General features: G+C 44.3%; 1 protein-coding gene across 4 annotated transcripts in view; it reads left to right on the forward strand.

Annotated features, from left to right (window-relative positions):
* SH2B2 (SH2B adaptor protein 2) overlaps positions 1-25,733 on the forward strand; it is a 487,294-nt gene that overhangs the window by 245,985 nt on the left and 215,576 nt on the right. For all 4 annotated transcript variants that reach the window (XM_078679381.1, XM_078679382.1, XM_078679383.1 and 1 more), the window contains one exon: positions 23,044-23,135. In XM_078679381.1, the coding sequence (XP_078535507.1) occupies positions 23,044-23,135 (92 nt within the window). The remainder of the gene's footprint in view (positions 1-23,043; positions 23,136-25,733) is intronic.

The following is a 25,733-nucleotide window of genomic DNA, read 5'->3' on the forward strand; positions in this document are numbered from 1 at the left end:
TGATTTTCGTCATCATGGATTGAGCAAGGAGGAATTGGTATACTGATCTGTTGGAACTCCGCCTTTGCCCCATATTCACTTTCACACAGAATACATCTGCTGTCACAATAGAATGGTTGGGTCCTCTACCCCAATTATTAGACAATTTATCTACATTTGTGGAGATTGAGTTATTTCAATTAGAGGGCTACTGCCAGGGTTAGTGGCTGTCATCTTGGATGCTTAGAAGCCAGGTACCAATTTGATCTAAGTGGGTAGCTGTGTTGAATTATTCTATAGGTGGGACTCTGCATGCTGCAATCCCTTCTAAACTACTATTTCTGATGTTCTGTACTTTGTGCTTTCCCTTGCTCAGCAAGGCTTGGTTTGCAGTCTCCTCCATGAATTATTATTTGACTGCTCTCTCTGCATTCTTAAGTCTTTTAGACCATCCTTTATTCAGATGGCCTCCAATGGCACTTTTCTAGAAAGCACCACCTGAAGAAACCCCATTTTTGAAAACAAAAACGTCCGTTAAAATATCAGTTTTCAGATTTTAGGAAAATGCACGGTCCCAAAACATCAACTTGTCATTTTCATCAAGTACTCCCATGTACAAATGCCTCATATGGACAGACTACTTTGAATACCCAGGTAGTACAGTATTGTGCCATAGATGCTCACCCCAACCATGGATGCCTGTATTATGCCAATAATGCCCACCATTATACTAGGGCCGGAGTTGGGCCAAGGCTTGAAACCATAAGAGTCAAAGCAGAGACCATATATCAGTCCTGACCATTATTACGCCAGGAATAGTTAAATGGATAACCATTTTTATGCCATTGGCACTATTATGCCAGGAATGGGCACAATTATGTCAGAGATAACACCCTTATGATGGGGACTAGCATAGACGTTTGGTGGTCCTTGACACCTGGTGTAGCTTTCAAGTAGCAATAGTGTTTATTAGGGACGCACATACATGCTGATGAGTCTCTTCATTTTCTCTGGTCTGTATCATGCCTTGTTCTTCTCAGGTCTTGAGCTGGTTATACACCCAACTGACACATTTTCACTCTGACTCCTGTAGTCCCACAATTTGGTGGGTCAGCACGCATTTCTGCTCAGGCTACTACTGTCGTACTTCTTTTATGGTCCACTGGTCACACACCTGCTGTGACTGATTATAACAGGGATACAAGATGACCATTTTCCTTGTAGCTTAGTTATATTGAGATTGGATACAGTCTGTCAAGTGGCAGGCCTTGTAGGCCGATATTTTGTGTGTTTGAGTGTTTAGTATGAGTTACTGCCATAGGTTTGGCTGGCTGTCACTCTTAGGATGTTGAGTTCAGCAGTGCTGCATTTTTTAATAGGTGCCTACTCTCCAAATTTCATACTGGGTTTGGCATCATCTCTGAGAGCTACTTTGAAGGTACTGGCGAGCTACCAGTAGTTCCCGAGCTACTCGTTGGAGACCCCTGTTTTAGAGTCACCTTTTTGGGTTTAGTAGTGTATCATAATAGCCTGCTGTAGCCGTCTATAGATTCTAATAAAAGTTAGATTATTGTTATATGTGTAAGGAAACCCCAAAGACTTATAACAATAGATTTCTGCCAGTTTTACAAAGATGTTGCTTCAGGATTGCGCTATTTTTTTAACGCAGACCCTACACACAATTCAGGTTGATGTTTATGAATCTACACAAATCACGATTTGTGTTGGTTTGCAAAAGTAATGCAGTACAATTGAAATGCACTGCCTTGCATTACTTTGCATCAAAGAGGTGTTGCACGGGTGGTATGAGTATTCTCACGCAACCACCCATAGTTTTTGTTGCAAATCCATATCTACAAATCTTTTATACCTCGATTTGTGGCAAAATACTATGCCCCCTAAGGCTGATGTAGCAAGGTGAAATATTGTTTTTCTCTTTGTTTTTTTTTCCCTTTGAATAGGTGCTGCATACTGCATCACATGTACAGAGATGAAATTGCCTTACATCACAGGTTCTGTGCAGGAAGAATTGCCTTCTGCACAAAAACTATCCTAACCATAATTCACACACCCTTAACCTGGTGGTGCCTGCTTTGGCGCTTTGCTGAAGAAAGTGTGCCAGCATAAGCCAAGAGCAGAACTGTGCTACTTCTTTGTACATGTGGCACAAACGAGCTCTCTACAGTTCATCTAACACAATGGCAACAATTGTACTTGCTGCCCTGTGTTGCATCAACTGTGTGTAAATCTGCGTGTTACACTTAAATGATTACAATAGTGTGCTCTAGCAAGCTATAATTATATAAGAACCTTCTCCTATATGATAACTGAATGTAGTTACATATCCTTGTATTCTAATATAGTAGTGTATACAAACAATAAAAAGGCCCAAATTATTTGAAAGAGACTTTATGAAATGTATGTTTGGTACTACCTCTCTGTACTGGGTAGATAACTCCTTTTTGCTGGTATTTATTCAGTATGACAGGAGTACCATTGGGCCAATCTATCATTTAAAAAAAAACAAAATCATTCTGCGCCAACCTCCCCCTAAAAAGGGCATGTGAGAAAGGATAAAAAAAATGCATAGTGACGATTTCACATCGAAAGTGAGCTTCAGTGTCTAAAGAGACTAGGGATTATATACAGAGAAAAGACCCACTGCAACAAGGATCTCATACCAATATTTGGTTGTTTGCCCCCAAGAGATTGGCGAGCCACAAAGGGTTCAGTAGAGTGGGAAAACGTACGTTAAAAAAAAGCGAAGGCTGTGCATTATGAGGGCTTGGCCACCCGCAACTCACTCGTTGTGCAAGAGAGGCCACCTATCTGCAAAGGGTCCAGTACAGAGCAAAGGATGTATGCAGTAGAAGCCTGACCGACTAATGGGGCGTGAGGTATCTTGAGGTAATGGCCTCTCTGTGAGGAGATTTGTGTACAGAGCGAAGGCAGTGCGTTGTTGGGGCTTGTTGTCCCGTGGCTCATTGATTGCGCTCAAGAGGTCACCCATCCACAACGTGTCCAGTACAGAGCCAAGGGCGTACATTGTAGGGTTCTGGCAACCTAATGGGGTTTAAGTGTCTGAAATCTTCTGTACAAAGCGAAGGCTGTGCATTGTAAGTAGCAGTGGTCAGAATTGGTGAAATTTTAATTCAGCAGATTTCCATTAAAATTCAGTGTCCGGGCAGAGTGGGCATTCGGCACTATTTTCGTAGTGCAAAATGCACCCTGATGTCCAAAAATGGATGCAAGGATACATTTTGCGCGAAGAAAATAGTGCTGCCAAACACCACTTGGCGCCCTTACATACTCTGCAGTGATTACTGCAGCGTATTTAAGGGTGCCACCACTGAGTGGTATGCAGTAGTTTCTAGAGTTTAGAAACCACTGCTTAGCATTCTGCAATGCATACCCCTCAGTGCCCTCACATACTCTGCAGTAATAGCTGCAGAGTACATAAGGGTGCTGAGGGGTGTGCACTGTGCAGTTATTATTATAATTTTTTTAACGTTCTTTTTATTGAACCAATGCTTCTGGCACATTTCCATATTACATTCTTGTACAAGCGAAACATTGGGTAACGAGTCATGAAAACTGACAAAAGTGTTGTCAAATTCACAGCTTATATGAAAAGGGAGCTGAAACGGTTACATTGGCCACAAAGCTTCCCCTTCTCAGCGTCTCCCATCTCTCCTTCCGGTCCACCCAACCTCCTATTCTCATGATGCTGTCCTGTCCATGTAGTCCATATCTTGTCCCACTTTTTGGGGCAGCCCCTACTTTAGTACACAGTCTTTCCGGTTTGTTGACACCAGTCCACATCTTTTACCCATTCTTCAGCCTTAGGTATGGTTGTTTTCCCATGCTATGTTTCTCTTGGTCACTCAGCCACCAGTGTGAGCCATATTGTGTATTTTGGCTAGCCCATCTCCCCTTTTACCCCCAGTATAAGCCAGCTCTCCTCTACTGGTACTCTGAATCCCACCACAGCCGTCATCACTCAGGCTATCTGTATCCAATATACTTGTATTTTTGGGCAGGCCCAGAGAATATGGAAGAAAGTGCCTGTTTCTCCACATCCCCTGATGCACCTTTTAGAGTCTCATCAGCTCATACGGTACTGGTGTGTCCTGGAGGTGTATGATCTGTGAAGGATACCCAGTTGTATTAATCGAAATCGGGCTTTTATTGCAATTTCCCTCAGGCATTGTAGTGCTTCTCCCCAATCGTCGTTCTCTAGTAATCCCACATCTGCCTCCCACGCCCCCCCTCAGAGCTCCCAATACATCAGGCGACGTGTTCATAATCTTCTGGCATGTTAATGAGACCGCTTTATCAATCAGGTCTAGTAGGAGCCTGTCTTCAAGGGGGGAGTACTCTGGTATTTGCTTTCCGACCAGTATAGCATCTTAAAGCATGCCGCAATTGCAAATTGCGCAATCTGTCTCCTTCTGACATTTTGTATTCTGCCTGTAGTTTTTTTAACGTTGGCACGGCCCCCCTGCGCCAGACATTGCCCAATCTCTCTATCCTGATAAGGTTCCTTTTACAGAAACCCTTTAGCTGTCCGACCTCATCCAGAAGGTCGCTATCCCATAGTGGGGTTTGTTCTGTCAGTTTATTTTCCCACCCCAATATTTTGGTGGTCTTACGTCTGTATCACCGTCTGGGTGTGTGTTAGCCGCAACCTATCTTGGTTTTGCCTGTATGGAGAGCCCTGGTAACCTCGGCTTCCCATGGCGAAGCAATCCCCTCAGTATGCAGGGTCAGTTTGTGCTGCGTATACCCAGTTGTTGACATTAACAGGATGAGATAATAGATAGTAACTTCTAATCTCTGGAACCGCCAGGCCAACCTCATACATTCCCTGCTGCAATTTTCTAAGCGAACAGGGGTTGAGAGTGGACAGCCCTGCCTCGTACCCCTGTCTAACCTGAATGGTCTGGAGACTGTCCTGTTTACTCGGACCCTTGCCGTTGGTTCACTGTAAAGAAGTTGGACCCACTTACAGAACTTTGGTCCCAATCCCAGCCTAGAGAGGACCGCGAAAAGGTATGGCCATGCGATACTGTTGAATGCCATCCACGCGTCAAGCAACAGCAGCGTTGCATCCTCATTTGGTCGGGCCGCCGGGAACCACCAGGCTGCCGTCATACATTCCCTGCTGCAATTTTTTAAGCGAACAGGAGGGAGAGTGCAAAGCCCTGCCTCGTGCCCCTGTATAACCCGAATGGTCTGGAGACTGTCCCATTTACTCGGACCCTTGCCGTTGGTTCACAGTAAAGAAGTTAGACCCACTTACAGAACTATGGTCCCAATCCCAGCCTAGAGAGGACCGCGAAAAGGTATGGCCATTCGATACTTTCGAATGCCATCCACGCGTCAAGCGACAGCAGCTCTGCATCCTCATTTGGTTGGGCCGCCGTCGCCCACATCAGGCCCTATAGGCGGCATAGATTTAGCCTGGTGCTTTTGTGTGGCATGAAGTCTGAGTGATCGGGGTGTATTATGGTGGACACCAGCAGGCCCAAAGGGTTCGCTAACACATTTGCCAGCACCTTCACTTCAAAATTAAGCAGCAAGATTGGCCTGTAAGAACTGCATTGACCAGGGGGTCTTCCTTTCTTTGGCAGGACAACTATGGTTGCCATCCTCAAGTCCTCTGGCTGCCATACATTATCTGCGTGGCCTCTAACATATTGAGAATTGGCTGGGTCACCACCTGTGCCACGCATTTGTATAGTTCTGTGCGAAGGCCGGTAGGGCCAAATGCTTTCCCAGATTGTAAATCTCGGATAGCCCCTATACCATTTTCCACCATCAGGTCTTGGTCAATTGCCTCCCTGTCTTCCCCTGACCGCATTGGAAGAGAGATTTAGTTGAGCAGCTCTGCGCTGTCCGCTTCTGACCTGCTAGAGACTGATTGGTATATTTCCTCATAATAGGCTGCAAAGGCCTCTGTTATTTCTGCTCCCATCTTCCTTGGGGGATCGCCTGGATTGCAGAACTCCAGGACCCAGTTTCGGCCCTTGTCTCTCCTATCCAGCCATACAATCATCTTATTGGCCTTGTCGCCGAGATCATATATGTGTCTCTGCGTGGCTATCGTGTGGGCGCGGGCCGCTTCCTTCTCCAAATCCCTGAGCTCTCCCTGCTTCAGTGGCAGTCTGTGTTTAATCATCGGATCTTATCACACCCCTCCACTCCCCTCGCCATTTGCATTTCTAAATCGTTAAATTCTCGCTCTAACTTATCACAGTGGGAGTGTCTCTCCTGTTTTTTCCCTACCAGCCACCTCCTAGGCGTATTCTGTTGCCATCGTTTTGTATGCCTTGCAGAGAATAATGTGGGAGTCCACTGAGCCCGCATTTTCATCAAAGTACTGTTGCGTTTCTTTCCAGAATCTGTCCTGGAACTCCTGATCTTTGCAGTGCCATGGATCCACCCGCGGTGGAAGAGTTTAGTCCTGAATTACGCCCTGTAGTGTCACCTCGAGAGGGGAATTATCGAATATACCCCTCACCGTATGCTGCGTGTCTCGGAATTGTCCTGCATACATGGTCTGTGTAAAAATATAATCTAATTAGGAGCCTGTGCCGTGGGCTGGTGTGTGTGTACTGCCTAAGATTAGGGTTATGTAATCTCCATAGATCTGTTATTCCCATTGTTTCTACAAAGGCACGCAGTGGTTGCGTGTCCATCCCCTGGGAGGACACTGTTTCCCTATCTTGCTCCACTGACATCATGGCATTCATATCCCCTCCCAGTATCAGGGCGCCCTGTGCCATATCTAACAGTGGGTAATTTGGTCAGAGAAGGTCTCTGTGTGAAGTCTCTGTGAGATGTAGACAGAGCAGATGTTTAAATTGTGGCTCTCCCACGTCCCTGCGATCGCCACGAATCTCCTGGCTGTGTCGTGCCATGTGCGCCCTGGCAGAAAAGGTAGTGTGTTCTTAACAAGGACTTCAACACCCCGAGAACCTGTTGTTAAATCCTGCGTGGGCTAAGAGCGTGTACCCAAACCTATTTAGTGCTAAATATTTGCTGCCCTTCAGGTGTGTCTCCTGCTGGAGAACTAAGTTAGAGGAGTACCTGCATAGGTATTGTAGAATCGTGGTGCGCTTAATTTTGTCCCCCAGGCGGTTTATATTCCACGATATAAACCGCAGGGCCTTCCTTGTTGTTATTGTAGTCATTATGTAGTGAGGTTTGTTCTCCTAATACCCTCCCTGGTTCCCTCCTTCTTGCGCCCCAATTTGCCATTGGTACAACAAGATAACACACAAATAAACGTCCCCTCTAAATGCCCCCACCCTGCAACCACCCTGCAACGTCTAAAACTACTCACATCCCCAATTTGCAGAGGCCTGTCGCCCACTTAACAGTGTCTAAATATCGGGTCAGGTTGTCACTTCTCCACGGGCACCCCTCCCGCAGATGTTATCTAGTGTCCAATGTTTTAAACCATTCGTTCACTTGCATACTGCAGATGCTGCACTTGCGTAACCGGATGAGTTTATGTTAGTCTTCCATTCTTCCCACCCGGAGAGTGATCTGGACCTTTATTTTTAAGTGGCCTGTCTCACCGTGCCCCAAATCCACGGAAGAGGACCAGTGACTTATTGAGTCAGGAACGCTCATCTGGACGACTTTTGGGGCGGGGTTCCAAAAAGGGACCTTCATTTGAAGCTGCATCTTGCGTTCCTTGTGTGCCCTCCATTCATTCCTTAATGCTGCCCCGCCACTCTCGTTTTTGATGTAATGTGCCTGCTTTCCAGCCAGTCCCAAACCTAATTTGGTTCTGTAAAGTACCACATTTTTCCATTCTCCAGCACCCTGAGCTTTGCCGGGAACAGCATCATATATTTGATGCCTTTCAGCCCGGAGTGCGCACTTTGCCTCATCTAATGTGTGTCGCTGCTGTTGCACCACAGGGGTGAAATCTGGAAAAAAATGAATCCATGCATTTTCATAAGGCAAGTCCCCCCCTTAAGGCGCGCTCTCTGAAAAATGGCAGCTCGATCTCCGAAGTTCATTATTCTGGCAGTCATTGCTCTAGGTGGGGCCCCTGGTCTTGGCGGTGGCACCGGTGCCCAGTGCGCTCCCTCGATTGAAAAAAGTTCAACATAAGTTTTTTGGTTAGTCGTTTGACTTGGTCTTCCAGTTTCCGAGTGGCCACCTGGAAGTCGATATTGTTCATTTCTGCCACTGTGACCATCTTGTAGGTTTTGCTCATGTCCGCCCTGAGGAGATTCATCTCTATCATGACCCTATCTATTTTTGTTTCAAGGGTTGTTCCTGGTGCATGAATAGCTGCCATGAGGGCACTAAGCTGAGGTCCAGTCTCCTCTTCCTCCTGACACCCTGCTCCACCTCCATCTGGGCCCGCTTGCCTGTGCACCTTGTACTTGTCCAGCTTATTGGACTGGGTTGGGGGAGCTCCCTTTGGGCGGATTTTTGCCTAGACTTTAATTGATTGTCTTTCATATTGCGTCACTCCGCCCACTGGTGAGGGATGCAGCTGATCAAAATCAGGGTGGCACGGCTGGAGTGCTTTCTGTACGGTCCTCTTGGGCTCTTGTTAACCACTACCCTCCGCGTTGGGCCCGGGGGTTTCAAGGCGCTATGAGGAAATATATTGCCTGCCTAGAGCCGTTCAGTGACTCTCCTATGTCACGCTACCTCTTTGGTCTTTGCTAGTAGTCTTGGTCTTCGCTTCAAGGATCAGTCGAGCCTAGTACTATGTGTTGGTTGGCTCCCGATCAGTAAAACTCCGACAGGCTGGGGGTTGATAATTGAGAGGCGGCCGTCTTTGCGCATACTGAACTCCCCCCAAGGGCTTCCAGCCCCTCCTCGTCTCTGAGTGGTATCTGTCTGCCTCCCTGTGTTATGGTCCTTTTTCCCTTTCACATTTCAGGTTCCCCCGTCGAGGTCTGCAGTGCCGCCTCCACCACCTCCCTCCCTCTGGGTCGTTTGACGGCAGCTCTCCATCCCCACTGGTGCATACCTCTCCGCTCCGATGCGCCCAGCCTGGGCTAACCGTCGGGCGATCAAGGATGCAGTAGAGGGAGTAGGCGGGCGTCCCGGTGGTCTTTGTGGGTCCTCCAAAGCAAAATCTTAACTGTGTATATTCCATCTAAGCCGCCGTTTTGATGTCCCACCAAGGACCCACAGGTTGCCGCTATTCTTCTCATTGGGCCCAATAAACTGTTTTCCACTGGCTGTTTAATGGCTCCGTTTCTCCTGCATTTACAGGTCGATGTCTATCCCTATTTTGCAGCAGTCTTGTCTCCAGTGGCTTCTGGAGTATCTCTTCGCCTGCCGGTCTCCCAAGTGAATCCTTCCGGTCTGCCGCAACCTAAAGGGAGGTTCGACCACTGCGCGCGGCCTCAGCTGTCGCTTCCCTCAGCACGGTTCACGCTTCGCTCCAGCAGCAACTGCGAGCGGGCGGCCGAGGGGGGAGGAGAAATAGCAGAGCCATAGGGCCCGGCCTGGAATTGATGATGCGGGCGCCACCAAGTGCCAGTCCGGATCGGGGCAGTCTTCTCCCAGCAGTCATCACTTGGATGTAGCTCACATGCCGTCCAGCGTTGGCATAGGCCCTGGTCTCGACTGCGAACACCGACGGCGGACCCCAGGTTGTAGATCGTAATACAGGACACCCCACTGCTCTTTTGGACAAAGATGGGCAGCTTAGATTAGATTTTAGGGACGGTGGGGAGGGCCGCCGCCAGAGCTCTTCGGTTATGCTTCCATCTTGGCTGGTGCCACATTTGTTTGTGCAGTTATTTTTAAACGGGGTCAGAAGATGGAGCAGTCTCTCTGTTTAAAAGCCACTGAAGAATACAGTTTCATCTGCAGTGGTTTTAAAACATAGAGGGACTGCTCCAACTTCCCGCTCTGTTTAAAAATCGCTGCACTGCATACCACTCGGCACCCTTACGTACTCTGCAGCAATCTGCAAAGTATGTGAGGGTGCCAACTGGTATGCCCTGCACCCGACATACTCTGGAGTGATTACTGCAGAGTATACAAGGTTGCAGAGGGCTATGTACTGCGGTGGTATGGTTTCTAAACAGGGACGCGAGAGGGAGGAGTCACTCTATACTTGAAAACCATTGCAGATTTAAACTTATTCTGCATGTGGTTTATAAACATGCTCCCTCTTTCAACCCTCTTAGAAACCATTACCACAGATGAATTCAACCGGTTGAATTTAACAGCAATCATTAGTAATTTAGAATTGCCAAATTGCTCTTGATTCCGCCAGAGGAATTAATAATTCCACCCAGGCCTAGTTGTAAGTGCTTGGCTATCCACATTTCATTGATTACACATGAGAGTTCGCCTAGCCATAAAACATCTATCACAGAGCGAAGGCTGATCTTCTAATTGGGCTTGAGTGTCTGGAGGGAGTAGGTTCTCTGTAAAGACTTCTGTAAAAAACAAAGCTGTGCATTGTAAGGTCTAACCGTTGTGGTTAACAAGGACCTCCTGGATAATGCTCTAATAGACTCCTAGGGCAGGGTAAACAACCTGTATGCGAAAAATGCCTAGGCAGTCAGAGGATTTCAAAAGAAAAAAACAAGTGAGGAAACCAAGTCAAGTGCAATTGGAAAGCTGTAGGAGTGATGTAAACTCGTCAAGTTTTAATAAAAACACGTATACAATTAATTAATCAACACATACAATGTACAAAGAAAATTAAAACTAAATAACACAATACTCAAATTCACAATCAAGGAGTTGCATTAAAAACAATGACCATATCATTTTATAGCAGGAACACCAATCATGGGGGTGTCCACTGGATTAAGAATACAATACTCGAGGCGCGTTTCGGCGACTTAACGCCTTCTTCAGGAGCCACAAAGCGATCTGAAATAATAATACAGAAGCATTCCATAAGAAAACGGTACATTGTACCTTCTAAGGTGTGGCAGTAAAACGTATATACATAGTACCATATTTCAATTAACTTAAAAAGACCATTACAGAAAAACAGCTTATACAGTTGCCTGAAACAGAATTGGTTTCCATAACCTCGAACACTTTGTTTACTTTATATTCAAAAATTGATACATATTGTCTAATATTGCGAGAGTACAACGCACGTATTGTCTTTAGGGTCAAAGAAACATGTTGAGAACAAATATTTCACTAACACATGTCTAATAGGTTCATGCAGTCAGTTTTACAATGATGGTACATTAACAACTTACTTCACACGGACCAGGAATTTGCTCGGTCAAATGCTCAAAAGTGGAATTATATATGGACCAAATTAGATCTGGATGAAAAGAAAGAGAAAGGGGGGGGGGAGAAAAAGGGGAAGATACCATCTCAATATTTCCAAAGATTAAGGCAAAGGATGTATAAATTGAGCACAAGGAATGGCATTGATGCAGTAGGCCAAAGGCATTTGTTAGATTTTAATAACACGAATTCTATTGCCAGTGATTGATCTATAAATTAGCTGCTTCCACACCTCTTTGAAGGAATGCCGTGGCCGGGAGCGAGTAATGCACATTGCATATAAGTACCCGATGTACCCGGTGAAAATGTACATACAATGCAATCATGATTCGGTTGCGCAATCAGGTAGTGGTTTACTGTAATTACCTGAATCAATAAACGAGTCTATGTAGGTAGAAAAAATCTATGTTATTCTCTATCCTCTATCCTACAGTAGTGTCCAAATTAAGAGGCCACCGGGGGGGGGGGGGGGGGTTTACAAAAAAAGTTTTTTATTAACAATGTACCTGCAGAGTGATATCTCTGAGCCTGGATATTTCTTATGTGGTTCTGCCGGGGGCGATATTCACGACGTGTGCCAACAATGATTTTTTATCATTGTTGGCACACGTCGTGAATATCGCCCCCGGCAGAACCACATCGGGTACTTATATGCAATATGCATTACTCGCTCCCGGCCACGGCATTCCTTCAAAGAGGTGTGGAAGCAGCTAATTTATAGATCAATCACTGGCAATAGAATTCGTGTTATTAAAATCTAACAAATGCCTTTGGCCTACTGCATCAATGCCATTCCTTGTGCTCAATTTATACATCCTTTGCCTTAATCTTTGGAAATATTGAGATGGTATCTTCCCCTTTCTCCCCCCCCCCCCCCTTCTCTTTCTTTTCATCCAGATCTAATTTGGTCCATATATAATTCCACTTTTGAGCATTTGACCGAGCAAATTCCTGGTCCGTGTGAAGTAAGTTGTTAATGTACCATCATTGTAAAACTGACTGCATGAACCTATTAGACATGTGTTAGTGAAATATTTGTTCTCAACATGTTTCTTTGACCCTAAAGACAATACGTGCGTTGTACTCTCGCAATATTAGATGATATGTATCAGCAACCCTCTATGCTAAGCCCTAATGTGGTATCTGGTTTAGAACTGCGTGTAACCTCATTGCCGCCGCGCTGCCGGTTCCGATTCCTGCTGCTGGAGCGGGGAATTTGAGTAAGGCAGCTCTGCATATTTAATGATTGGGCCTCTCGCAGCAGTGCTGCAGGCAGCTCACACAGCTTCGACCCTCACCATGATATATCTATGCTATTTTACCCCGCCGCAGCTGCCAAATTATTGCTGCAGCCGACTTGAGGGAGACCGAGTCAAAAAGTCGGTGACCCACCGGGTCTGTGACTAGGTAGCCCCGACTGCGACTCACAGGAGTCAGCACAGCTTCACTTGCAATGTGGACTAGGCTGCGGCTAGGCGGCAAACTCGAATTTCCGCGGCCTGCGAAGGCTTGACTCCGCCTCGCCTGAACTCTGCCAGCCTGCAATGAAGCACCACCCGCCACAGGCAGTCCTCCAGACATACTCTCATTTGTGGCGGGGCCGCGATCCAAATAAGTAGCAAATGGGGGTGAACTTCTGCGTGAAGTGCGCCTAATGCATTTGGGTTCCGTGTTTTGATTTGTTGCAGTTTTATATAGCGCAAACTCAAGCTCCGCTCTCACTTTCACAGTAGCAAGCCTGCTGTCGCCAAACTGCCTGACACCTCCTCTCACCGCCTCCACTACTCAGCAGGAGCAGCGGTGCCACAGAGTTACAAGCGGCGTCTTGCAGGAAGAACAGCGGTCGGCAACGGCAAGGTAACTGCTGCTTAAATGGTTGAATTGGATCTTGGTCTCTGAAGTTGGCAGTTTATCTTCATTCCATTTTATTCATGCAACCAGCACATCACAAATGGGGTCCGCACTTTTCATTTGTTTGGTGTTTATATTTTGGACAGTGCACCTTCATAGTAGCATGCACACCGTGCTTAAAAAGTCAATTGGAGACTGCGCCTTTGTTTTCTGATGCGGATCACCAAACGCAAGTTCACAAATTGCCGTTGGGCTGCTGGTGCCACGAGGGACGTCACATCCGATTCCTGCTGCTGGAGCGGGGAGTTTTAGTAAGGAATAGATATGAATACAGACTAAGGTACAGGGAAATAAAGATTTTAACAATAATTAGACGATTGTTTTTCCACGTGTCGACACTGGGCGCAGCCCGCAGGGTCCATAGTTTGGAAGCTGGCCACTAACCCTCATCTCTCGCTCTCTCTATTCCTGGCACTCTCTCCATTGCTTCTTGCTGCACTCCCCTGCGCCTGGCACTGTGTCCATCTCTCCCGTCTCCTCTACATCCGTCCTCTCTGCCCTGTCCCCTCAATCGCAGTATCTTTGTTCCCTTTGGAGACCTATCGCCTCGGTGCTATTCCTCCCCCCTCTCTTTCTTCCTCTCTGTCCCCCATTCCCTCCCTCCCACTTGCTCTCTTCTTCCTTCATCTCTCCCTACTTCTCGGGCTCTCTTTCCCCCTGGTTCTCTCTTACTTCTCTCTCTCTCTCTCTCACTCCCCCCTCTTTCTTCACTCTCACTTCCCACTGCATCCGCCTCCCCGCCACCCACCAAGTCTTCCTCTGTCTCCTCTGTCTCTTCTTCCTCCTCCTCATCTTGGGACGGTGATAGGGATCCCCGAGGCCCTCCCTGAAAATGTGAGCCGGAGGTGACGTTAAGTGTGAAAGCACCAAGAGGTGCGAATTTTAAAAACATGCAATATTACTCAAAATGGTTGATTTATAGGACACCTTGTTTCATCAATAAGATATACCCACAAATTGAAAACAAGTGCTTCCGCTGCGCAAAAGAGGGCGGATGCACCTGGACGCATATCATTTGGGAGTGCCCTAAAATTCGCAGTCTATGGGAGGAAATTGAGGATATTTCAGATTCATATTAGAACCCTCTATACAGGGCTCGAAAAATCTGTAAAATGGTACTACTCCTGCAGGTCTAGTACCTTGAAAAATCTCCTCGACCTAACTAACCTACTTGACTTCCTTTTCTGAAAGCGGAGCAAATGTGACAAGATAATAAGATTGAAAGGCATCTTTCTTGCTCATTTGCTTTGTGAGCAACAAAAAGGCCTTTAAATCTTGTTATCTTGTCACATTTGCTCCGTTTTCAAGGACGGAGGACAATAGTTAGTATGTTTTCCTACTCGCCAGAAATGGCGAGTAGGACCTAAAAGTAGCTCGACCTCACAAAATTTACCTCGCAAATGCGAGTGGTCGAATGGATTTTTCGAGCCCTGCCTCTATACTAATTGATGAATCTATTGCAGTTTTGGGCTCCTCGCCTGATATCTCTAGACATGAAGAACATCTTTTTTTTTTTGCAGCATTAATAGCAAGATCTTTAATTTTACAACTGTGGAGAACGGAAAAGGTACCTACCTTCCATGCATGGAGAGTAAAATTATGTAAAAGCCAAGAATTAGAAAAAAAATACGCAATAAGATCAGGTGCAATAAGAAAGTATGAGAAATATTGGAGTTTATTTGAGATATATGGTAGGAATCCAGATCTAAAGATAATACAATATTATTAAGGGGAATGTAAGGAGGAACTATGCGGAAACCGGATTGCCTATAGAAAGGGGGTTTCTGCGTACTTGTTTACAAGTACTTCGCACTCGTAACTCTCAACCAATTGATATAATCCTAATGAATTTAGATTTTATTTGTCAGGTAGAGAAATTGTAGATGTATTCTGATTTACTTGTTGGTTGCCTAAAAGTTGGGCTCTGTTAACATATTCTCGATCTATGCTACATTTGGTATAGAGCGATAGAGCAGAGGGGGATTTATTTTTGTGATAGTGTGTATGGATGCATTTATTGGTCTGAGGTGTGTTAAAAACAAGCATTTGCAATACAATAGGTCTCGCATTTACACAACTTTGAGCTATTCACATTGGAAATAACAATGCCTTTTTTTATTTTCGTTTTTAAAACCGAATTAAAAGGCATTATCATTTACAATGCCAATAGCTTAAACTCGTGTAAATGCGAGACCTATTGCATTGCAAATGCTTGTTTTTAACACACTTCAGACTAAAAAAACGCAGCTATAGGTCCAACCAAAAGGGGTCCCTGCACACCAACTAAAGAACCACTCGCTCCAGTATGGGGTGTTACATTTTTTTTATGATAAGCGATCCTGGAGTTATGTATACAATGACCCAGGTGCCTACCACCGTGCTCCGTGCTGCTGCACCTCTTCCCTTTTTTTTTTTTGTGCCCTCCCCGGGGCACTCTAATCCATCCTTTTCAAAACATTTTTATAAGTGGCATCTCAGGAAGCCTACTTCCGTACTGACAAGCTGGCTCCCCGCCTGCCGGCTCATTTCTTCTCCCTGCTCTCTCCATTCAGGTAGGGAGTGTATCAGGAGGGCACAACTCAATGTGTGGGCAGCAATAACTCTTACATCGATGATCGGGGGCCCAGGAGTGAGGTCCTCGGACCCCTTTGGTAATGCAGTGGCCCACGGGTAGATAGAGCCCCATGGGGCACTTTTCACTTCAGGGATGTGCCCAACGCATACCCTCTCCATTTTTTAATGTGTGGCGACCCGCAGTCTCATTTGTGAAGATTCAGCAAAACACGCCAAACTTATTAGCAAAAATCAATCTCTTCTGGAAACCAACCTGGTCCTAACTAGAACAACACGGTGGTGACCACCATCATGTAATATATATATATATATATATTATTATTAAAAAGGAGGTGGGAGCAGCTAGGAGAGGGGGGTTATTTAAATGACTTTTTCTTTGTACCATGGCAGAAAGAATTGTGTGGGTCAGGACACTGTCAATATGTTGATTCCAAATGTAAGCGAGGCCCATACATACAGATGTAATGTTTACATTTACAAATGGCTATACAACTTTGTGAGAATTTTTTTTGTTAAAAAGCCAACTTGAAATCGGTGTGTATCCTAGGATCTCACTCTTGGCACAACTATCAGAAAGAGACTGGGTGATATAAGTAAGGAAAGCCTGTTGTGTACAGGAGTGAAAGCATATCGTAAATAGATTACAATAATGAATTTAAATAGTCCGCCTCTAGAAGTGAAGTGATATCCAGTACTCAGTGGCTTTGAGGTAGTACTAGTGGCGCTCCAACTTAGTTAACAGTAAGGATGTCAGTTCATGGGAAATGGAGAATCCAGTACTCGGATACAAAACTATTTAATTACTTTACCCTAGACCATTGAAGAACGCCCCAAAAAGCTGTAGAATTATATTGCCCTGTGCACTAAAGATAAATATGCCAACTAGGTTACGCCAGGTCTCAAATTTTGCAAATTTCAAAGTTGTGATAACAAAAGTAAAAGCTAATCCTAATCGGGGAATCGGAATAAGTCATTGACCATGACAAATCGCTAATACTAAACGACCACTTGTGACTAGACCTCCCTATATAACAAGCATTGGCATAGCCAATAGGTCTCTCCTTTGGGTCCTGATAAGGTGTTTAGGCAGAGATATTGACTTTGCCTACGTCTTTTAGCTGTGCTGTAGAGAAGTCTACAAAACCAAAGGGGAAGATGTACGGAGTGTTGAACATTGCAAGCACTCACCCCCAGTCAACTGATTTGGGTTTAATCCATCATCATTCTTTAGCTCACTCCGCCACCCCAGTTCAGACATGGCCATATGCAAATCAGTCTGACCCTGTGCCTTATGGGAACAGTCCAGCCCGAACTGCCAAGCCATGTCTTCTCAGGACCGGAAAAAACCATCATGGGACCGGTTTCTGGCAAATCAGCCATTCTAGCTTGAATCGAGTGGCAAAGTGAGCAAGGGACCCACGTCTAGGCATACCCTGCCAACTTAGCACGTAGAGAAGTCTGCAGCATGCTGAAAAGTTATAATAAAGAAGTGTCGGAAGCATTTTTGTTACCTTTATATATGACCAAGAAAGCATTATGTACTACTGAACGATACATGGAAACCCAGTGTTTACAATGGTGATGTCAGTTGCGTGAGTACATACATGTAAAAAACAAACAAACAAAAAAGTTGTCATTTCAATCCTAGGGTCAGAAATTGAATTGGGTTCATCATCAGGTGGAGCAGCAGGAACAAGTATCAAAGAGCTGACAGACTATATATTATTATAAAATAGTCTCTTGTATAGTTCAATCCAAGCACTCTGTTAGCCGAAAAAGATGGGAACTGCTGCCAAAAGCATGAGGTAAGAAAGTAATACTCCTCTGGGTTGCGCCAACACGTAATTGACAGTTTGATTCCAATGACTGAAAGGAAGTTAGTGTGTGTGGTATCCTGAGTTTCTAGCCTTCAGCTGCACCCTCATGGCAGCACTTAGTAAATTACAACATTTCAAACATTGTTCTAAATAGCTCGGGCTTTTGTAGCTTTAACCAAATCTAACCTCATGGAGCAACATACTCTGTTGTATGTGTAGCACTTTGTTGCCCACTGGGTCATGCTTCATATACGTAAATACAATAAATGCATAAAATAAGTACTTTCTCCCTTCACACAAACTCCCTGGAAGGGAGCTTGTGGGTTGGGAAGATTTCTATAGGGAAAAGAAGTAGAGACTCCCAAGCGATTCAGTGTGGGAAGAAAGTAACTAGACCCTACTGAGGGGAGAAGGCTAGCACATGTTCGCTCTGTAAGTCTGTGAATAGGACTTTAACTGGTAAAAAAGAATTCGTTGGAGACCGTATTAGTTTGATTTAACGGAGAAAAGAAGCAATATTGTACCTGGGAAAAGGTGGTGTACTACAGGAACTGTGGAAGTGAAAAGGGGTTTGGGGTCAAAAGAGTTGCTCTAGGAAAGATAATAAACAGGAGCATGAATAACTCTGAAAAGAGTACGGCCCCTATTGGAAATCTCTCAAGAGGAACAGGGGTGGAAAAAGCCAATCGAAGGTGGTGAAATGCAGAAACATCTATCAAAATCAATTATTGGGAACCACCGAGGGGAAAGGTAAAAACATGGCAATTTTATGGACAAGAAGGCGTTGCGTGGGACTCTCAGGCTAAAAAAGGAGGCTGCTGGGGTGAAAGGGAGGGCAATGCGTGAGCACCTACAGAGACTTTGGGGGTGAAATATCTGGGATAAGGCATGCATATCGTTCACAGATGTTCTTAAAGCGGCTACCTTTAATTTTTTATTCAAGTGCATTTAGGGCCAGCTTGAAATGCCATAGAGAATGTTAATTTTTTAGTTGTAAACAAAACTTAAAAGGAAACAGTCATATAACAATTAACCTCCGAGTTAGCAACATATATGGCCTCTACAAAAGGAGATAAGTGAAGTTTCTGGGGTAGCAGGCAAAGCTACTCTGGAAGCACATGTACACTATATTGAGCATGTGCAAGTGTACAAACATTCAGTGTAACTGACGCTGAGCTACCGTTGTCGACTGAGCGTTGAAGAAAGACACTCTCCCCTACCCCGTCGCAGTTCCCTGCTACATTTAGTACACTGCTTGAAAGGTCTGTACTTGCAAATCAGTTTTGCCAGATTTCTCCCAGTTCTTAATCCAATTGTCAGGAAGCGCCAACACCGCCATCTTCCCCTCTCTCTAGCCCTCGCTCCGGCCTATGCAGAGAGCCCGGATGTTTTGGAGTGTAGTTCCTATATTCCTGATAGGCTCTGCGCATTGGAATAATATACACTATAGTTTTGACATAGGACTGAGGTCAGTATGTCTCTATCGACTACATTAAACTTAATTACTTGTGTGTGCCAGCTAACTCAGAGGTCACTAGAAACTTCTCGAATGAACCAGAAGGGATTCGTTTCTACCAACCGCATAAACACGACAACTTTGTTTCCCTTAGAGTCACACGTCACGTCACTTGGGGTCAGAGGGGAAAATATGCCACGCGCAGACTATAGGGACAGGTAGGGTTCCGTCTACAGGGCGCACTGCGCATGTCGGGTATGAAACGCTCACTCAAAAAAGAAAGGCTCGGGTTGTGCTTGCTCGTTCTGCTCTTCTGTCGAGATCTTTGCCGTTTACGTACGAGAGCACTGGAATTTACACATGCAAGGCAGGATCGAGTTCTTTACACTCAGACGCTGCCTCGAGCTAGCTCTGGATCGGTTTGGGTGATAGACAGCTGTTTCCGATTATAAAAAGAAAAAAAAGAGGCACCTCATAAAAAGAGTGGTGTGAGCGCGCACTTTCAGGAATGCAGCTGGCACCCGGCCGCGCTGCTGCTCGCTCCCGAGATCCCTAGGCCATGGGGATCAACTTTTAGAGAGAAGGCTGGACATGCACCCACCTTTGGCCAATTGGGGGCTTTCAATTTTTGAAAGCGCACGCAGCGGCCAATCACTTCAGCTTTTCAGCAAACTTGTAAAAAAGCCACTCACACGAGTTTGCTGAAAAGCTGAAGAGATTCCAAGAGGTCCTTTCTAGAGCGCGTATGTGCGCTGCGCTAGGCTCGACCTAAAAATAAACTGGAGTGCTCTCTGTTCTAAACAGAGCTAGAAGAATAGAATCCTGAGCACAATACCTCTCTTAAATGAAAAAAAACTGCATTTTTAAAATGTAAAATGCTGTAAAGCAGAATGTATTATATGTATAAAGAAAAAATCCTCTTTTATAATGTTTGCAGTTCGTTGTAATGTTTTGGACAAAGAGTAAGTACACCGTTTCATAGCATGTAATTAGGTAGCGTGGTCATGTTAAAATGTTGTTTGCACAGCAAACAAATCTAACTTTTACCACATACTTGCAAATGATTTTAATTGGACAGAAACATGAGACTGTTCTGTTCATTCATGACGAACATAGCACGGATGGTTAGAACATTAGCTTTCAAAGTATATTCAAATACATTCCCTCAGCTAAGGAAGCAAAAATCATGCTTTTGTACATCAGAGACACTGTGGCTGCAGCAAACGATTGCTGATTTTCTGAAAAGCAAATGAAAAGAAACGTATGTGCTCATTATTGACACATGCATTTTTCAGTAATGCTGCCTAATGAGTCCTAGTCGTGCTAGTGAGCCAAACCTATTTTAAGCATTATTTTTGTAATGTAAAAATTATTTTTATCCGTTCTGAAGGAAAATTTCATGAAGGAATCCAAAGATAATTATCGGTGTAAAGTGGGGTAGATACTAGGCACCACATCACCCAGCAGCTCTCTACAAGTAAAATAACATGGGAACGGAGTTTGAATTATATTGGATATATTGACTTTTGGGGATGAATTTGAACGTGCAGCCTCTCCCCTCAAATGAACGAAGTATATCTTTACTGGTAAGATTTAAACTAATTCACTACTCATTTCTCACACCTTTCAGCGCCTCTACGGTTGAATTTGTCAAAATTCAACCGTGGGCTGGGCAGTAAACAGATATGCCCACAAATGAGCGCAAACACTTCTTGCTTCCTCCACTATCTGCATTGCTGGTTCTGCATTGAGAATTAAAAATTTATTGAAAAGAACTACTTACATTTTTACCAGCCTCACACTTTTGAAGGCTACACAGTATTTAAGAAGGAAAAAGGAGCGATAGATCTAACAGTGGCTTAATTTTCAAGAGCCAAGTTCTTTTTTTTTTTTCAGTAAAGAAAGCACTCTTCCTTCTTTGATATACTTGCATATTATCTCCTGAAGAAAAGTGGAGACATAATTCATACATAGAATAAAGAATTTGTTTCAATAGCAATGGAGGAGTAAAAAAAATTTGACTTCAACATGCATTTTCTGAATATCTTAATGAATGCAATCATGGGGCATGGCCCCCATCCCTAGCAAGGTAGTTAAAAAAACTATGAATCAAGATTGATCAGGAACTTTATATAAAAGACCAAGTCCTATCTACAACGGGAACTTGCTTCTACATGGTACGCCTACTAAAGAATGATTTTCCATTTCTTCCCTTATCTGTTAGGAAGATCTTCGTACAGGCTCTTGTCGTGAGCCAGCTGGATTACGGCATAAAGCTACTGGCTTTCCGACAATGAGTTTCTATTGTCAGAACTCCATGTCGTGCAAAGTACTACAGCGCGGTTGGCTTGCAATCAGCCACTTAGTACAGCTTCTGCTTCCCTTCTAATATCCCCTTACTGGCTGCCAGTAAGGGGATATTAGATAGTATAGGATAATATTCAAAATGTGCTGCATTACCTATGAAGCCCGTCGTGCAAAGTACTACAGCGCGGTTGGCTTGCAATCAGCCACTTAGTACAGCTTCTGCTTCCCTTCTAATATCCCCTTACTGGCTGCCAGTAAGGGGATATTAGATAGTATAGGATAATATTCAAAATGTGCTGCATTACCTATGAAGCCCGTCGTGCAAAGTACTACAGCGCGGTTGGCTTGCAATCAGCCACTTAGAACAGCTTCTGCTTCCCTTCTAATATCCCCTTACTGGCTGCCAGTAAGGGGATATTAGATAGTATAGGATAATATTCAAAATGTGCTGCATTACCTATGAAGCCCGTCTTGGCAAGAGTCCTGAGTATCTCTGTCAAAGGCTCTGACGATATCACCCTGCTAGGTACTTGTGTGCCAGTGAGACGGAATTACTGTCTGTCAACGGTATTCGACAATCTAGATGTAGTGGAAGATGTTTTTCCTATCTGGTCCCTACCCTCTGGAAACATTTTCCATTTTAGGCCAGAACCTCTCTTGATTATAATAAATTTAGGAAAGCACTAAAAACTGTTCTATTTTAGATTCAGTTTTAACCTTTTGTACTGACTGTGCGCGAGATACACCATAGGGGTGATTTGGGCGCATTATCAAATTAATTCATTCATTAATTTATTCAGTCAGGCACTCCTACTTTTGACAAGATTTCTGACCTGAATTTCCCCTCGTGGTCCAAAGCTTTGGCCATTCATTCATACACTACTTTCATCTGGGCAGTCAGCCTTCTGGCACTAATATGAGGGCTGCTTTCCAGACACACGTTCAATTGTATTTATTGGCAAGAGATCCTCAGGTGGTATTTAATTAGAATTTTCTCCAAATTATTTGTTACTCTATTAATTTATTACAGCACTCTTACATTTTTGTTTCTAAACGACTCTGCTTGATATTGACGTTATTAACTAAATGAGTTAGTGTAGCTGCCTTTCTCTTTGTGTGCTGCACCAATGTGTTTATTTATGTAGGGCCCTTCTAGGAAAGGGTTCTACAATAATGAGCAAGGTATTGCAGATGCGGTCATCTCAGTCGGAGAAATATCACAATTTCTAGCCTTCAAACTTGGCATAAAAATAATAGACTCTCACATAGCTTATCCTGAAAGGTACTCCAAGGCACTAAAAGACATAAATGCATCCAATCAGTGATAAATGAAACCCGCAGGGATTTTTAGAAACTTATACAAAGAAATAAAATATTTTCTTTTGTAAAGATTCTTTTGGATTAGGTAAATCATATCCTCACTAAGCAGAATTGACAAACTCCTACTCAGATCTGGTAAAATCCTCCAGACAGAGAATTGTAAAGCTGCAGTTTGACACCCGTTTCAACAAGAGCAACTATTATTGAGAACTCCAAGGCTTGCAGAAAGTGATGTTTAAGATCATACCTGATCACCTTGCAAAGAATACAGTGTAATATTTGTAAAGTGCAATTGTTGCCTGAGCTGCTTGTTATCCAGATGATCACCCCTTCCAGAATGTTGAAAACATTTGCTAGTTATGTTCGTGCTTATTTGTACAATGAATGAATGCCTACAAAAATGTGACAATTTTCTCTTTACAGGTAGAAAACAGTGCTGAGTATATTCTGGAAACTATTGACTCCCTTCAGAAGCATTCCTGGGTAGCAGACATCCAGGACTGCATAGACCCTGGGTAAGTTTGAATGATGAACAATATTAAGGCTGCTGTGAGTCAAACTGGTACTGGTTGCTTTCATGTCCTAGTAGGATTGGTGAACATTGTACTGTCCTGTAGCACTGGAAGTATTTAAATGTCATGCTGGAGTCAGTCTTCCCTTCACAGCAGACACTAAAAAACATGCAGCATAAGGCAGCCATAGCTTGAGACGTCCCTCTCTATAAATGTGCCTCCTAGTTTTGCCATGTAAGCTGACAGTAAGACGTTGTTTTTTTGTGTTCTTTGAATGGGGTTTTCAATCTTCAGAGGTCCTTCTGGTATTCTGCATTTATACATTTTCTTTCTAGTGCTGAACATTATTTTCCTAGCATCTTTGTTAAATTCTGGAAGTGAAACATTAGCATAGAAGATTGTCTGCTCTTTAAAGTGCTGAGCTCGCTGGAAAATTGCTCATCACTGATTGAGTCTAGACTTCTTTTGCAGTAGCATCTATTTAAAGGTATCAACCAGATAGCATCATCTGTTTTGGCAGTGCCAAATCTACTTATGCAAGGCAGGCTTGCTTCTAGTGGCCCTATTGTGATGAGTACGGAATCTTTTCCGTGATATTTCCTCATCAATTCCCATGGCATCTCTTCCTTATCCTGAGAGTAACTCAGGATCGTTAAAAAGGGTGTTGGGTAGGAACGTTGTTAAAAGATATTGTCAGTAATAGAAGGCAATAATCAATTTCAAAAGAACCCAGCAATGATTCTCTGCTTACTTTTCAAGTAAAATCAGTGAGATCTGTAAAGCATCCAAGACTCTATGCTGCAGCAGCCATTGCTCTAGAACAGTCCTGACTTCGAGAGCACCGAATATAATTGGCAACTCTACAACAGTAGTCCAATTAATAAGTCTAATGTAATCTGGATCCCAGAAGCCTAATGCATTTCTTGAACCTCTTGCACCTGTCATGTATGGGCCCATTTGTGAGTTTATCAACGTATCTTTAGCCTTGGACTCAGTCTCCATTTTGTCTAACCAAAGTGTTCATTAACCCTTTGATAATCAAATCACGTGTTAACCCATTGTATGTTTAGAACTGAAAGCCCTTTTCCACTGTGATTTGCAAGCTATTGGGATGAAGGTTTGCAAGCGTGTATGTTTTCATGTCTTTCTGCAATGTTTGATACTGTCAATCATGAGAAACAAGCTGATTGGCAGTCTCAGCTCCATGGGACTGATGGACACGTCTCTGGGGTATCTAAGCCTTTCTTGTCGAAGCAAACTCCGGTTGTAGCGTTCCTCTGGGGCTTTGCCCTCTCCCGATTTTGTTTAATTTATGTGTCCCTCCTTTAAGCAAATATTGTTTCCCTACAACTGTCAAATCTTGTCCATTGCTATGAGTACCCAGCTGTTGCTCTGATTTGATCAACAGTCTTTGAACTTTGTTAGCAAGCTGAGTGATTGTTTAACCCCTTCCGTGCTCCCGTTGGCCGTCGCGAGCACTACCTCGCTGGTGCTGCGAACAGCCAACGGCCGACGAGGCCCCGCCCACTCCGCGGAACCGCCGCACTGCGGTGAAATAACAGCCGTGGTTAAGGAGTTAAGTGCCATTCAGGGCTAGTTGATGAACCGCTACTTTAAACTCAGTGGAAACAAGACAGCCTTTTTAATCCTGGGTAAGGCTATGTTTTCCTACTTGCTTGGACCTATACATGTTCCAGTTCTTAAAACCAAAATATCTGGGATTCTGATTAGACCAGGATCTCTTTCATAGATGCAGAAGTGTTGAACTGTGAGTTTCCTGGGACGGTCATGAAAGATTCTTCCTTTTCTGAATTCCTCAATGCATGCTTCCATGGGAAGGTCTTGTGTCCTTTCCCACTGGGACTACAGCAGTGCCATCTATCTGGGACTTCTGTAGTGATCAACCAAGAGGTAATAGGCGTTGTAGTCCAAGTATGTACCATGAACTGCATTTACCATAATGCTAAGGGGCGAACTGTGCTGGGAGGTGAAGCAGTGTGCTCCCACCCCTTCCTATTTGAAAAGGCTCCCTTGAGCCATTGAGCTGACGAGCTTGTGGAGAGGCACCTGTGCGCCTGTGAGAGGTACTGAGACCTGAAAGGATTGTGGCAACCTGCTCAGCAACCACAGATTAAATTTGTTTTTATCTTTACTGATGACTGATGATATCCAGAAACACGTGTCTAGAGATTTGCAGCACTAACGTGCACCATCGTTGGTGGAATACTCCAGTAACATTTCGAATAAGAATGTACCATGAACTGCATTTACCATAATGCTAAGGGGCGAACTGTGCTGGGAGGTGAAGCAGTGTGCTCCCACCTCTTCCTGCACACTTGTGGTTTCTATTACAGACCTGACAATAGCAAAATAAGTAGGAGTCCTGCGGTGGACACTTTGGTGGGATGAAAGGTGGACAGGTGTAGATTATGTAGGTTAGGAAAGAACTACAAATGGCATGGGTTCTTGCCCAATGTCTATTCCAGGCCCTAAAAGGCCCAAAGAAGAATACATGACATGACACTTTTATCCTCTCTGCACTTTAATTAGATGTAAGTGCTAGATGCCCTGGGAGGAGATGTTAAGTTGGGAAGAAGGAAG

This window comes from Lissotriton helveticus, chromosome 3_1 (assembly GCF_964261635.1).
Source record: "Lissotriton helveticus chromosome 3_1, aLisHel1.1, whole genome shotgun sequence".
NCBI lineage: Eukaryota > Metazoa > Chordata > Amphibia > Caudata > Salamandridae > Lissotriton > Lissotriton helveticus.